The following is a 14,050-nucleotide window of genomic DNA, read 5'->3' as shown; positions in this document are numbered from 1 at the left end:
CCCACATTACCCTACTTAAATAAATAAATAAATAAACAGTACAATACTATAGCTTTTAATTAGTAAACAAGTAAGTCGGCTGACGTGACAAATATAGATAGGAAGATTGAATCAAAATTTTACCTTTTTATTAATGAAGACTATTATCTTATCCTCCATCCCCTGCCCATACCATATGAATTAATTAGTCACTAAAATAAAAAAAATCTTTCCATCTGTTTTGTCTTATGCAATGTGTTTCTTTCTTATTTCCTTGGTGCATGCTTGACTTTGACTAGTACAAAGAAATTCAACAAATGATATGGGCCGACAAGAAAAAAAAAGCAAACTCACTAAATTACTTTTTAATTTTTTCCTGAATATACCAATATTACGTCCCATCATGAGTTGTTGCTGTTATTATTATTAAACGTTTTTCACAACTATAAATAAGCTGGGGCAAAGCTCCAGCTTCCAACTCTCAATTACAAACATTTTTATTCTCTTCTCTTCTCTACATTTTCTCCCTATAAGTTGTTTCTGAGTTAAGTAGAAATCATCTACGAAGAAAATTAAAGCAATGGAATTCACCAGTTTAGTTGATACTTCATTGGATCTGAATTATAGACCTCTTCGAGTTCCTGATGAAGTACCGGTATGTGGAGATAAACAAATTTACAATATTTGATCATGCATGAAGTCTCCCCAATGTATATATGGTTTAATTTGGATATTTTCTAATTCATTCCTTTTGCTTTCAGAAACAAGAAGTTGAGAGTAATTTCATTGGGCTTGGAAGAGATCTCATGCCAATCAAAGATGAGGTTTGTAAAATAATCTTCTTCTTCTTAATTCTTTCATCTCTTTGTTGGCAGAAGTGGATTCAGAGTATGAAGTTTATAGGTTTCTATAGCAACATTAAGTTAATAATATAACAATACCTAAGTTCGTTCAGAGTCAAATATTTATAAATATTTTAAGAGATTTAAGTTATTGGTTCACCAGAACCTGTAACCCGACATCTATATCGATCCACTAATGTTAATAAGCGGTACAAATCATGAATTCTTCCTGTCCTATTAATTTCCTGATTAATTTTTGCCTTTTGTTTTGTGTGGTCTATCTCCAGGCTGGTGATTTATTAGAGGAACTAAATCGAGTTAGTGCTGAAAACAAGAAACTGACGGAGATGCTAACAGTTATGTGCCAGAATTACAATACATTGAGGAACCAATTGACGGAGTATATGAGCAAGCAGAATAGTGTTGGTGATGATGCTAGCGCTGGATCAAAAAAGAGAAAAAGTGAAAGCACATCCAGCCCTAACCATAACAATAATGAAACTATGAAATCAGTTCAAGCACTACACTCAGAGAGCAGCTCAAGTGATGAAGATTCTTCTCCGAAGAAACAAAGAGAAGAACACATCAAAACTAATACTTCTAGAGTTTATGTGAGAACTGAAGCAGCTGATACTTCTCTTGTAAGTTTCCCCAACACTGAAATTGATTATTAGTTCTTGATCACTTGTTAATTCGCTACTAAAAAACAGAAATTAGCAACGGACAAATTCTATAGTTAAACAGGAAAATCTATCGCTAATCTTATTTAGCACGGATAAGAGACAGATTAGCTATGAGCTATTTAGTGTCGAAGTTCATAGCTAATGTCAGTTTTTCTTTGTGGTGTTATTTGTTTAAGTTGTATTTCAATTCGTAATGAGAAAACTAAAGGCAATGTTAATGTTATTGCAGATAGTGAAGGATGGATATCAGTGGAGGAAATATGGTCAGAAAGTAACAAGAGACAATCCCTCTCCAAGAGCTTATTTCAAGTGCTCTTATGCTCCTACCTGCCCCGTCAAAAAGAAGGTACTTTCAATTTCAGATCCCAATTAAAATGTTTACGCGTTCTGAATGATAAATTTCATGAATTGATTAGGTCCAATACGTTAAATTGAAAAGCAAAAATGATCTCAATAGAATATTTAGGATCCATATGAAAAACTTAATCTTTGGATTGTTAATTCATTCTTCCTGACAATTAAACTAAGAATTATAGCTATGTCACTCTCTAGAAGATGTTAGGAAATACATCAAATATCCCAAGTCTTTTTCGGCTGGGAAACAACTCAATAAGTAAGAGTAATTAAATAATTGGCTTGCCCGACCTTCCTTGAAGTTTCGTAGTTGTACACTAGCTGCAGCTTTCAGATATTTTATGGATTGTATAAAATTTGGTGGCCCAACTCCAGAACGAGTTTTGTAGGTTCGAATGTAGTAACTGATGGAAGAATATAAGCATTGAGTTTATATGAATCCAACGTTTTTCACACGGAGCATAAGAATATATGTGAAAAATTAAACATAATTGTTTTTATTTTATTTTAAATTACATATTATGAACTCATAACTTTAAAAATATAACTTTACAAGAACCTGAAAACTTAACCCTTCAAAACAATATTTTGTATCCGCCTCTAGGTCTAACTAAACATTAATTTCAACTTGAACTACGCGTACATATGAAAAATATTTAAAATGACTTCGACTTGAATGACGTGTACATATATTTAACTGACTTTCGATCTGAACTACGTGTATATATGAAAAAAAAAAACACTTAAAGTATATACATAGAATAAAATTAAGCTAATTCTAAATTCAGGAACTCTACATCTCGAATCTTTCTTTTTTCCAACTGTATCATTCTTATTTCTAACAATTTGCAATGTGGTTTTATTTTGTCAGGTGCAAAGAAGTGTAGAAGATCAATCGATTCTAGTAGCAACATATGAAGGAGAACACAACCATTCTAAAATGGATGCTGCAGGCCCCGTTACAACTTCCCCATCTAGCCGTTTAAACGCAAAAGGTACTATTGGGAATACTACTTCAATGCCATGCTCCACTACTCTCATCAACAACTCAGGACCAACCCTAACTCTTGATCTGGCAGAACCAAAAGCATTACAAAATGACCAAAAGAAAGTGAATAGTACTACAAGTACTAGTACCCCAAGTGGTCATAAGCGCAAATCACCTGGAAGTGATCATCATCAAAATAGACCAGAGTTTCAGCATTTCTTGATAGAACAAATGGCTTCTTCATTGACCAAAGATCCAAGTTTTCAAGCAGCCTTAGCTGCCGCCATTTCGGGAAAATTCTTACAAAATAATCAGACGGATAAATAAACCAAACTATATTATAAATGAGTTTTTCAATGTTTTTCAAGTTGATACATTGAAAGGTTCCAGAGAAAGACAGCCACCCCACATCCACTAGGATATGTTGTAGTAAAATGTAAATACTGTTATTGTATTTTTAAGAATAGTAGGTTGGAATTGGAAGTGCACGTGGAATGGGATATTGATGGATGGGCTCATTTTCCATGGCAGCCTAAATTGGTTAGGTCTCAATTTGCACTTGTTGAGTCTCGCAAAATCGAGACTTTGGTGCCCTTAATTGTTGAATTTGGTTGAAATTTGCTGAAATAAGATTTAAAAATAGATTTCTGGTCCGTGCGTGCTTTTGTTAGACTATAAATGCACATTTGGTATATCTTTAAATTTTACTCACAAATTGACTTTACGTGGTCGATTCTAACTTGTTATTCATCCTTTTAAATGACCCAATTTGTTGATATTTTATACAATAGTAGAATGAGATTTAAACTCTGTTGCTGAAAAGAAAAGAAAGATATATATAAGATATAAAAATACTCTTTAACGGCGTAAGATAAGGAAAAATATCTTTGAACGATCTTAGTCCAACCAGCTCATTTGCTACATGTCTTTTTTTATTGGTTTCTGTTCAATTCGACTATAAGTCAAGAAATTGAGGCCATATTGAAGTCAAAAGAAGAAAAGATCACACGTGGAACTGAATTTCTGGTTCATTGGAGGAGGAAGAATTTGGTTAGACCCTATAATGAAATCGTGAAAGGAGGTATTGTGGAAGGATAATTTATCGAGCTAAGGATCAAAATAATCCAGGGTTGTGAGACATAAAATAAAATAGCCCCTGGTCTCTAACTGTTAACATCAGCCATTTGTGTCATCAGTATTCACAATCTAGTGTTTCAAATTTTATACATTAGAAACGCAAGCAGTAATTACTTCTGGTGGTTGAACAAGAAAGTACAAGTTTTGTAATGCAACCTAGAGACTGTACATAACATAATGTTGAAAAGTATTAGTCAACTACCATTCCCTAAGCTAGTCGTCAACTTTCAGTATTCTACACATTTTGCATTTTCTTTTTTCCAAATGTACTAATTTCTTAACCTGAAAGGCTGGAACACTGGATTTGCCACATTGTTCTTCTGCCAACTAGGTTTTTTCCTTAAACCGACTCCACATTAAGAACTTACTTGCACTCCTGTTTACACCAACCAAAATAAACACATGAACCATATCTTCACAAACACTTCACTAAACCATGGTCGAGTAATACAGATACTCATCTTGATTTATAACTTAACCATGGTAACATTTGATTTGATGTAAACATCGATTGTGGGTAAGATTTTACCTCTACTTCACCTTGCCCATTTTGGCCTTGTCCTGTTACATTAAGATTTTTCATCTGTTTTCACCCCGCACAATTACCAACCCTAATAGTTGCAAAGAGGTCATTTGCAGAGAGATGTACACAGTAATGGCAAAAATAATAGCAAGGTCATTTGTACACAAGCACTTGCGGCCCTTTCAACTGTATCGCAACCAAGGGCGCAAAGCCACCAAATCTACTAGGAGTATAAATTACATTGAGCTGCTACTTTGAACACATTTCACTACGAGGATAAATTGAAGTCATCAATAGCTCTTATCAGGCCCATCTCAGTTTCATCCTTGAGTTGTTGCTTCACTTCAGTCTTGGCTGCAAGGCCATCATCTTTATCCGTTCCATCACTTGCAGCTACACAATCATGAAATCTGAAGCAACTGATGAGATGGTCGTTTGTGATTCCAGCTACTTGCATGAACGAGTACACAACAGTAGGTCCAACTCCTCTGAATCCTCTTTTAACTAGGTCTTTACTTATGCCTTCAGCTTTTGATGTCTTCATTGGCACCTGCCTTGCATATCGTAACTGACTAACTATAGGTTTGTTGTTGTTCACAAAACCCCATATGTATTTGTCAAAAGATCCAAGTTCATCGATTATCTGAGAGGATAACAAGAGCATGACATCAAAAATAATTCTCAACTAACAACTCTAAAAATACTACTCACTGACAGTTACTATTAGAAGAGCCAATTCAGGACTTTCTCTTTGATGACAACCTTTTTGGAAATTATGTAATATTTAATTACAAAAAAAATAGTAGGATTTAATACTCTAGTGTAGTTTTAAATATGTAGATTCTATTTCAAAAAAATTAAAGGGCTGCTACCCAAATTTTAAGAAGATATTACATGGCTCGACCCTCATAATCATGACCCTCTACACTTTTTTAATTTGAGACGGGGTCTATTCTAATAAAGTTTTATTCCTCTTTCTCCTTTCAGAAGCTCTTTCGACATTTAATATGCCTAGCCTCCAAAATGCCACCTACTAAAAGCACAACTAATGCTTTATGTTTCATAAGCATATCATATCTGTAATTTCTGACTTTGACAGCATATCACATGCAGCTGCCGACTATTTTGAACATTTTGGACCCAGTACAGAAACCATCAGTTTCCAGGGAAGCAGAAATAGCAACAGCAAGACTTTCTACTCAAGGCAGCTGATACAATAAATGCAGACCAGTTAACTCAAAAACTTTTGAGCTTTAAATAATTTGCGGCTAAGAAGCAATTTCCCGTTGCAATCTTCTTTCATTACCTAAAGAAGGTCCAAGCTTCCTTTTACTTTATGTAAAGTAGACAGCCATCTTGGTGGAAAATCTAAGAACCGACATTTTGACTTGTGAAAAGTTGAAGGTTCAAGAACCAAGAACTGAGAAAAATTCAACTTTTTTATCCTAACCAAGACAATTTCTCCTAGCCGTACAAGGAAGTTTTTTTCTTCTTCAAGACAAGGACAACCCAACAAGAGAGAAAATTTGCATGTACCTTACAGGTTTGGCGTGCATTTTCAATAATTGCCCGCAACTTCACCTCTGACAAAAGAGAGCTGGCAGGACTTCCTGGTGGTGCTATCTTCTTGTCATTTAGTTTTGAGACTGCAACTGGGTCAAAATTTTGAAAGACTTCTCTGCATAACAAATAGTTCAAATTGAAGCAGCAGCTTTTGTAAGGCAACCAGATATGAAATGATAACCCATTTTCTGGTACTCCAAAGCACTGGTGCAGAGCTTAATGTACCTAAATGTATGTCTTTTACTGAGAATTGCTGGCCATGAGAGTTCAGCTAATGCAGTGCATAGACTGAGAAGTTCAAAGAGCTTCCTGCAAATTAGTAGTAACCCAGACTGAGAAGACCATCACATGATATTGCCTTGTTTATTGCAAGCCGCAAAAGAATAAGAAAATATGAAGTAGGAGTACTCACTTGTCATCATGGACTGGAACTCCCCATTCCTCGTCATGAAAAGCAGCATAGGCTGGATCTTTTGGCAAAATGAAACCAATTAACAGAGGGAACTTATAAGATCATAACATCTACAATATTAGGATAATATATCCTGCAATAGGGATGACCAACAACAACAACATACCCGGTATATTCCCACAAGTGGGGTCCGGGGAGGGTCGGATGTACGCACCTTACCCTTACCTTTTGGGGTAGGGAGGCTGTTTTCGATAGACCCTCGGCTCGAGAGAACAAAGCAAGATAAAAGGAAAAAGAAGCATGATATCAAGAAAAAAATATGACAACAAAGTAGCAAGATAAAAGCAAAATAAGAGACATATAGTAGTATACCTTGAGAAAAAGAATCTACACGATTACTAACTAATACTACTAATAAGGAGCATACTCGGCTACCTACTAACCTACTATCCTAATCTTCAACCTCCACACTTTTCTATCTAGGATCATGTCCTCAATAAGCTGGAGTTGTGTCACGTCTTGCCTAATCACCTCCCCCCAGTTCTTCTTCGGTCTACCTCTACCTCTCCTAACTTCTGTTATAGCAAACCTCTCACACCTCCTCTTCACATGCCCGAACCAGCTCAATCTCGCTTCCCTCATCTTGTCCGCCACAGGAACCACTTCCACCTTGCCCCATATAATTTCATTCCTAACCATATCCATCCTAGTACACCTACACATCCACCGAAGCATCCTCATCTCCGCTACACTCATCTTCTGGACGTGAGTGTTCTTCACTGGCCAACATTCTGCACCATACAACAAAGTTAATCTAACCACCACTCTGTAGAATTAACCTTTTAAGCCTTGGTGACACATTCTTATCGCACAGTACCCCGGATGCGAGCCTCCATTTCACCCACCCCGCTCCAATACGATGAACAACATCATCCTTAAGCTCTCCTTCTCCTTAGACTATGGACCCAAGATACTTGAAACTATCTTTCTTAGGTAGGACTTGTGCATCGAGCTTCACTTCCACCTCCGTCTCTTGCGTCACGGAACTTGCACTCTAGATACTCTGTCTTAATCCTGCTTAGCTTGAAACATTTAGACTCCAGAGTTTGTCGCCAAACTTCCAGTCTATCGTTAACTCCACCACGTGACTCATCAATCAGAACTATGTCATCTATCAATAGCATACACCACGACACCCCCCCCCCCCCTTTGAATATGTCGTGTCAATTCATCCATCACTAAGACAAATAGGAACGGGCTAAGGGCTGATATCTGGTGCAACCCCATCATGACCGGGAAGTGCTCTGAGTCACCCCCACTGTCCTAACTCGGGTCTTGGCTCCATCATACATGTCTTTAATAGCCCAATTATACACCGCAGGTACACCTTTAGACTCCAAAGATCTCCAACATAATGGAAAATCCAAAAACTGGATCACAAACAGAATCTATCACAAACAATGGACTAACCCCAGTCGCCGACTTACTAGTATTAGCTATACGAGTCTCCTGTATCCTTTCCGCTCTGTTCAACCCATTTTATTCCAATACCAAATTATTTGTTTTTAAGGTCAAAGTTAGGCTTCCCCAAAAGTAGAGATTCTATAAATCTCACACTTACCCGTAAACGGACATATACTACCAGAATACGACTCCTGAAGGTACTTGAATCATTTAATATTCGTTTGCTTAGAATCCATACAAACACAGGAAATCGACCATGATCAACTCGTTGGAAGGCGTACAACTTGTTTCATGATGTAGGACTAGAATATGGAGTTAGAGAGCAGGATCACAGAACATCATATATGTTTGACAAAATGGAATAGAGATGCAGATACACTATTCGTTTTGCAAGCTTTGTCTTTTTTCAGTGATAGTGGTGTCTAGACCAGCTTGTGCACATCTCGATTATTCTATCAAGTACCTACTACCTTTCCACTAGGACATGTATCGGATAACTCTGCCCACCAAGGTTTAGGCAAGATGGAAAAGATCACTTAGTGTTTTTTCTTGTATCTGCCGTGATTAAACCTAAGACCTCAAGGTTCTTCTACTACTTCATTGACCACTAGGTCACGCCCTTGGGTGCCTATGTACCTGTTCTAGCTCTAGTATTAGGTATGATGCCTAACACTTTGACCTTTCTTGATTGTATTCATTAGCTTTCCTGCCCATAAAGGAAACAATATAATTCTACAATAATTCTTCCCCTCAGCAGGATACAGGTAATAATGGATTTATTTTCCCTGATTCTAACATGGTTCTTCTACCCGTTCTTACTTTTTTTTTTTTTTTACTATCATAGTTCTTCTATATTTAAACTCAAAAATCTCATCATTAGGAGACATATTTTAGTTTAATTTCTAATTACTAATTAATAATTACCTTGAGCCGAGGATCTATCGGAAACAACCTCTCTAACTCCACAAGGTACGGGTAAGGTCTGCATACACACTACCCTCCCTACACTCCACTTGTGGATTATAATGTGTATGTTGTTGTACTAATTAACAATTGGCTAATATTTTTTATTAATAGAATTTAAAGATCTTGAAATTCTCAGTATAGATTGTAGTATCTATATATCTAAACCTAACAGAGTACGTATAATAAGTGCAAAGAATATAGAACCGTAGGATTAAATAAATGGAATTTATAAACATAATATTTATAATAAGAGCAAAGAGTCTAGAACTGTAGGACGAATATAGATTCTCAGTACAGTTAATAATCGTACTGAAACCATTACAAGAACCCCCAATCTTGCAATGTACAGTGTCTAGAAGTTCATGGGTTCTATTTAGCAATAATTTTGGTTTAAGTTGGGAACTGCCAAGAAGTCAAAAGGAAACTTTTGTCATATGGAGCAGTTTCAGAGTTGCTAAGTCCATCAGAAGCACTTGGAAGATGATTCTCCAATGTATTATTTGGAGCATCTGGAAGGAAAGGAATCAGAAATGCTCTGAAGGAAGATCAACTCCCATACAACATTAAAAGCTGGATGTTTACTATATCTTTTTGCTTGGAGTTACCATTTTGTTGTAAATAGTTCATTAGCTTAGACTTTGTGAGCTCCTTGAGCAGTTAGGGTTTTTGCTTACCAAGAGACTTGCCTTTTTGGTAATCAATTGCATTCTCTACATGATTGATTTAATGAAAGCTTACCTTATTTGATAAAAAAAAAAACCCCGATAATAAGGTTTAGAAACAACTCCTTCATCTCATAAGAGGCCGTAGACTCAAAAACCACGGGAGAAGTGGCAAATGAGAATTCTTAACAAAGGGGCCATAAAGCAGCTAAGAATGCCACGGACACTAATTAGAGAGAGCTTCTCCAATGATGGTTTGATAATACTTGAAAATAGTTATGTTTCAGAGAGGACAGACTGGAACTTCTAAAAGGTCATGCATGTCAATCACTTTAATCTCCAAACATCAAGTAGATGAATCCATCACCCCTCTGACCATGTTTTAACAAAAGAAAAGATAAAGAGGAGTAAAACTAAGCAAAGGGGAATGAATTTTAAATGAGATGCCGGTGATGTGTTTAAATAGAAGGATGCTAATGAAAAAATTATGCAACCTTCTCTACAAGTATTTATCATTAATATACTATACATAAATTAATAAGGTTAAATAAGAGAAATAAAATAGCGCATCAGTGTAGTTTCATTGATTGAATCCTCAACATCTATTATCTTCATTTGACCCGTTTCATTCAATTACTCAAAAAATTGAGATTCTTTAACACCAAAGGTTCTTTCCTTTTCTGCTGGTATACAAATTTCTAAACAGACTAAAATGCCTCATGCATATATTGGACTTTAATATAAGCACTTTCAGTACTATAAGGATTCATTGTAAACTGACTTGTTTATGCGGACCTTCAGCCTGGTGCATCCCTTTTTATTTAGTCAGGTCTGAACCAGACAATGTGTGCAAAGTCCATAAAAGGATATTATGAGACCTAAAACCAAAAGGTCAAAGTGCATGGAACAATAAAGTTTTTTCCCAACGTTTTACAGTTTCCTCGAATTCATCACAGAAAAGGGGAATTCTCCTTAAACTTTTACGTAGAACCTCACCAAACCAGCATTTGTTCATACCTGTCCTCTAGCCAACTGCTAGCTAGTCTGTGTAATAATTATCAATAAGACACACATCAAACACATCAGACCTAGCAAACTCACCACTAATCAGTTCAAAAGAAATTCATGAAGCCAGTGGTCAGTTTACGCACTAACCGGTGTCACATGATGAGACATGTGGGAGTACTTAAAGTCTAAAGTTAAAGAAGAATGCATACATAGTAAATCATGGCTACAAACTGGTGTCAACCTTTACAAGAGGATCCTCTTTTAATGCCTAATGAAGTCAAGTTTACAGCTCGGACACTCTCATTAGGGATATATGACATCTACAGATGCTGATGACCTTTCAATTGATGAAGGAGAAAATCCCCTCTATTTCACCATTCTTCCACATTGTCTGGACATCACACAAAAACACTATTTCACCATTCTTCCACATTGTCTGTTCATCAAACAAAAAAATGAAACTTAAGTGACTTCCTGAGGGCCTGAACAGGTGCATGCTACTAGTTTAGAATTAATTTCACCTTCTTCGCTTGCGAGATATTACACAGGAGTTGAGTTTACCCTTTGCGCACACGAAGGGTAGCGGCTGCGGGTTCCCATGTCATCAAAAAAAAAAAAAAAATCACCTTCTTCCCATACTAGGTCAAGTGGCTTTTCTTCATTCCCTCAAGCAACACTGACTGTGGAATCAAATTCCTACTTCATGACCTCAAAGAAAAAGGGAAAAGTTGGAAAAGGGGATGCAATTAAATTCCAAGTTCAGGAGTACAAGAAATAGGATGGTAAATTCTTAGTAAGAACTGTCAAAGATGAGCATATTTGCTCAGACTAATTAGAGCTAGGCGTTAGAGGAAAGCATATAAACTGTCAATTAGTAAATCTTTTATCTCTAGTTTCTCTTTAGTGCACCCATGATAGCCCTTTTGTATAGAATATCTGAGTGTCTTTTAAAGAGAACCATATTTTTGTGTAGGTTTCACTACTTTTTGATATTCGGCTAGCATACGTGACTTTCCATCATTTGTATTTAATGACGGTGTTGTTCGGCCAACTTGTGAGGGTTTTCCCCATCATTAATCTTTACTTACCTTATATATATAAATACAGAAATAATTGTCAGTTAGTAACCAGATTGCTCATACCTTAAACCAACCATTACAGTAATGGCCTTAGTTTCAAACTTATCCATTATAAGAGATAGGCAGGATACAGCAGAAACAAATACACTAGGTGATTTCTTCCTATCTGTCCTAGCCTTGGTGAACAAAGTTACCTAGTACCTCTTGTTGGTGGGAGGTGACAGGTATCTCATCGAGGTGCGCATAAGCTGGTCCAGACACCATAGTTACCAAACAAAAAAGAAAAAGATCGGACCAAGATATAATTAGGGATTCAATTCTCATTAGACATCAGCTTGGTGGAATAGATGTCCATGATAAGTCATTGTGGGAAAAGAAAAATTATCCATAAATGTTCTCCAATTATTAACCATGAAGTAGTTCATAATCACAATTAATAGCATTAATACTAGATTAGGCGAGTGAATGATATATGCATGTCAACAACACTGAACAACGTTTCCAATAGCAGAGACAGACAAGCAAACAAGCTGGTATCCAACAGCCTAGCAGTATATACCTCAGATGGTGGCAGGCCTGAATGATGACAGCACAAGAAGCACGAGGATTTTCAAAATAAGACCCATGGGTTAGCTAATACTAGGAAGTGGAATCGGTCTCCCCAACTCAGCTGAATGCAGAACTAGTTCAGTCCATCATTTGTCATTTAGTCGTCCCAATTTAGTAAGGAAATCCAAGGCCTATCTACTCTTTGACATATTTGTATTCTAGCAAAGATCTACATATTTCCATTTTCAACTGCCCGTGGCCTCTCCCGAGTGCTTGAACGCGCTATTTCACCTATCAGGTAGGTCAAATGGCATTCCGCAACTGACCTAATCAGCTCTTAGGCCTACAAATAGCTATAAGGACCAAAACTCCAGTGCAAGAAATGCTATCCCACAATTATGTAACAAACTTAACAATGACATTGTCTTATCAAAACACTGTAACTACACATATTCATCAAATAAAATGCAACATTAAAGAACCAGACATACCAGTATTTGGTGTCACCCAAGCACACCTTTTCTTCATCACCGAACCATCTCCGGTAGCAGGACTAGGAGACAAACTCTCAGCTTCACCAACAACAGGTTTCCCAATTTTCACAGACTTAACAACTTTCGGGCTACATTGCTTCCTTCTGCCCCCCGTCGGGGTCACACTACTACCACGGCTCAATCTCCCCGTCGATGCTCGACTATGAGAAGAATCCGTTGAAGCATCAGATGAACACGACGCATTTAGAGACAAATTAGGCCTCATCATCATAGTCCTATGGTCTTGTTGTTGTCTCAAAATAGAAGGCACAGCTCCACTTTTCTTAGAACCAGCTTTTGACAACGGATCAGTTCCCTGGAATTTCTTACCCTTAGACTCTTCACTTTCAGGTGTTTTGTTGTTAGTAGTCTTAACGGGCTTTTCGATGGGCTTTCGTAATTCAATGGATCTGGCTTTGTTACCTGCCGGGCCGAGTACTGATCGGACTTCGGAGTCAACATTGTTTGTCGATTTAACCCTTGGGCCTCCAGACATTGAACCAATTACAACTCCTAGTAACCACAAATTCCACGAAAAACTAGCAAAAGTGAGTGAGAATCATGATATTTCAAGTTTTCAACTGTGCTAGGGTTGAACAGCGAAGGTGCATTGTAATTGTGTGGACTGGAGGATATAGAATTAAAACCCTAGAGAGTGAGAGAGCACATTATCGGCGAGAAGAAGGAGACTGGTTTAATGAAAAAAATGTGAGTGTCCGATCTGGGAAACCAAGGGCGACTTCTTTTAAGGATGTTTCTAGAGAGAGAGAGAGAATGGTACTACGGCTCTTTCTTCATTTGCATTTGAGCGTGATCAACCAAAGTCACCACTTATCTTTTGCCACCTAATATTAATTTTGGACTACCTTCCGTTTTAGCTGACTTGTAAATTTTTTTTATTAATTATACTTTAATTACTTAATGATAAAAATAATTAATTTTTTAAAAAAAATAGATAAATAAAAAGAAAATTTTATTTATTTTCTACTATATTAGAAGCACCAGATGGTGCACTTTTTCGTCGTCCGTTTGTGCGCTTAAAAAAATTGTGAGTCCATATATTAAACACAAACCAACCAATATTAAAAAAAAAAAAAAGTGTAGTCCCCATATTAAACACAAACCAACCAATATTAAAAAGTAAATAAAGTGGAATCCACCATCTCCAAATTCACGGAGAAAAAAAAAGTGAACCCTATATTAACAAAATCAAGCAATATAAAAAAAGTGAATCTCATATTAAACACAAACTAATCAATATTAAAAAAAAAAGGTAAAAAAAGTGGAACCCACCATCTCCAAACTCAA

At 36.6% G+C, this 14,050-nt stretch overlaps 2 protein-coding genes across 2 annotated transcripts; one reads left to right on the top strand and one right to left on the bottom strand.

Moving 5' to 3' along the window:
* Positions 1-446: 446 nt before the first annotated feature.
* LOC132633018 (probable WRKY transcription factor 40) lies at positions 447-3,499 on the top strand. Its single transcript, XM_060349203.1, has 5 exons — positions 447-634; positions 741-803; positions 1,109-1,462; positions 1,734-1,850; positions 2,730-3,499. The coding sequence occupies exons 1-5, from the start codon at positions 560-562 to the stop codon at positions 3,171-3,173; spliced, it is 1,053 nt and encodes a 350-aa protein (XP_060205186.1). The 5' UTR covers positions 447-559; the 3' UTR covers positions 3,174-3,499.
* A 1,130-nt stretch (positions 3,500-4,629) lies between these two features.
* Positions 4,630-13,552, bottom strand: LOC132633017 (uncharacterized). The gene is made up of 5 exons (XM_060349202.1): positions 12,701-13,552; positions 6,482-6,539; positions 6,295-6,378; positions 6,043-6,184; positions 4,630-5,149 (listed from the first exon to the last, which is right to left on the bottom strand). The coding sequence occupies exons 1-5, from the start codon at positions 13,236-13,238 to the stop codon at positions 4,775-4,777; spliced, it is 1,197 nt and encodes a 398-aa protein (XP_060205185.1). The 5' UTR covers positions 13,239-13,552; the 3' UTR covers positions 4,630-4,774.
* Positions 13,553-14,050: the final 498 nt, after the last annotated feature.

Source organism: Lycium barbarum, chromosome 3 (genome assembly GCF_019175385.1).
Source record: "Lycium barbarum isolate Lr01 chromosome 3, ASM1917538v2, whole genome shotgun sequence".
NCBI classification, from domain to species: Eukaryota; Viridiplantae; Streptophyta; class Magnoliopsida; order Solanales; family Solanaceae; genus Lycium; species Lycium barbarum.
This window is presented reverse-complemented; position numbering and strand designations above follow the sequence as displayed.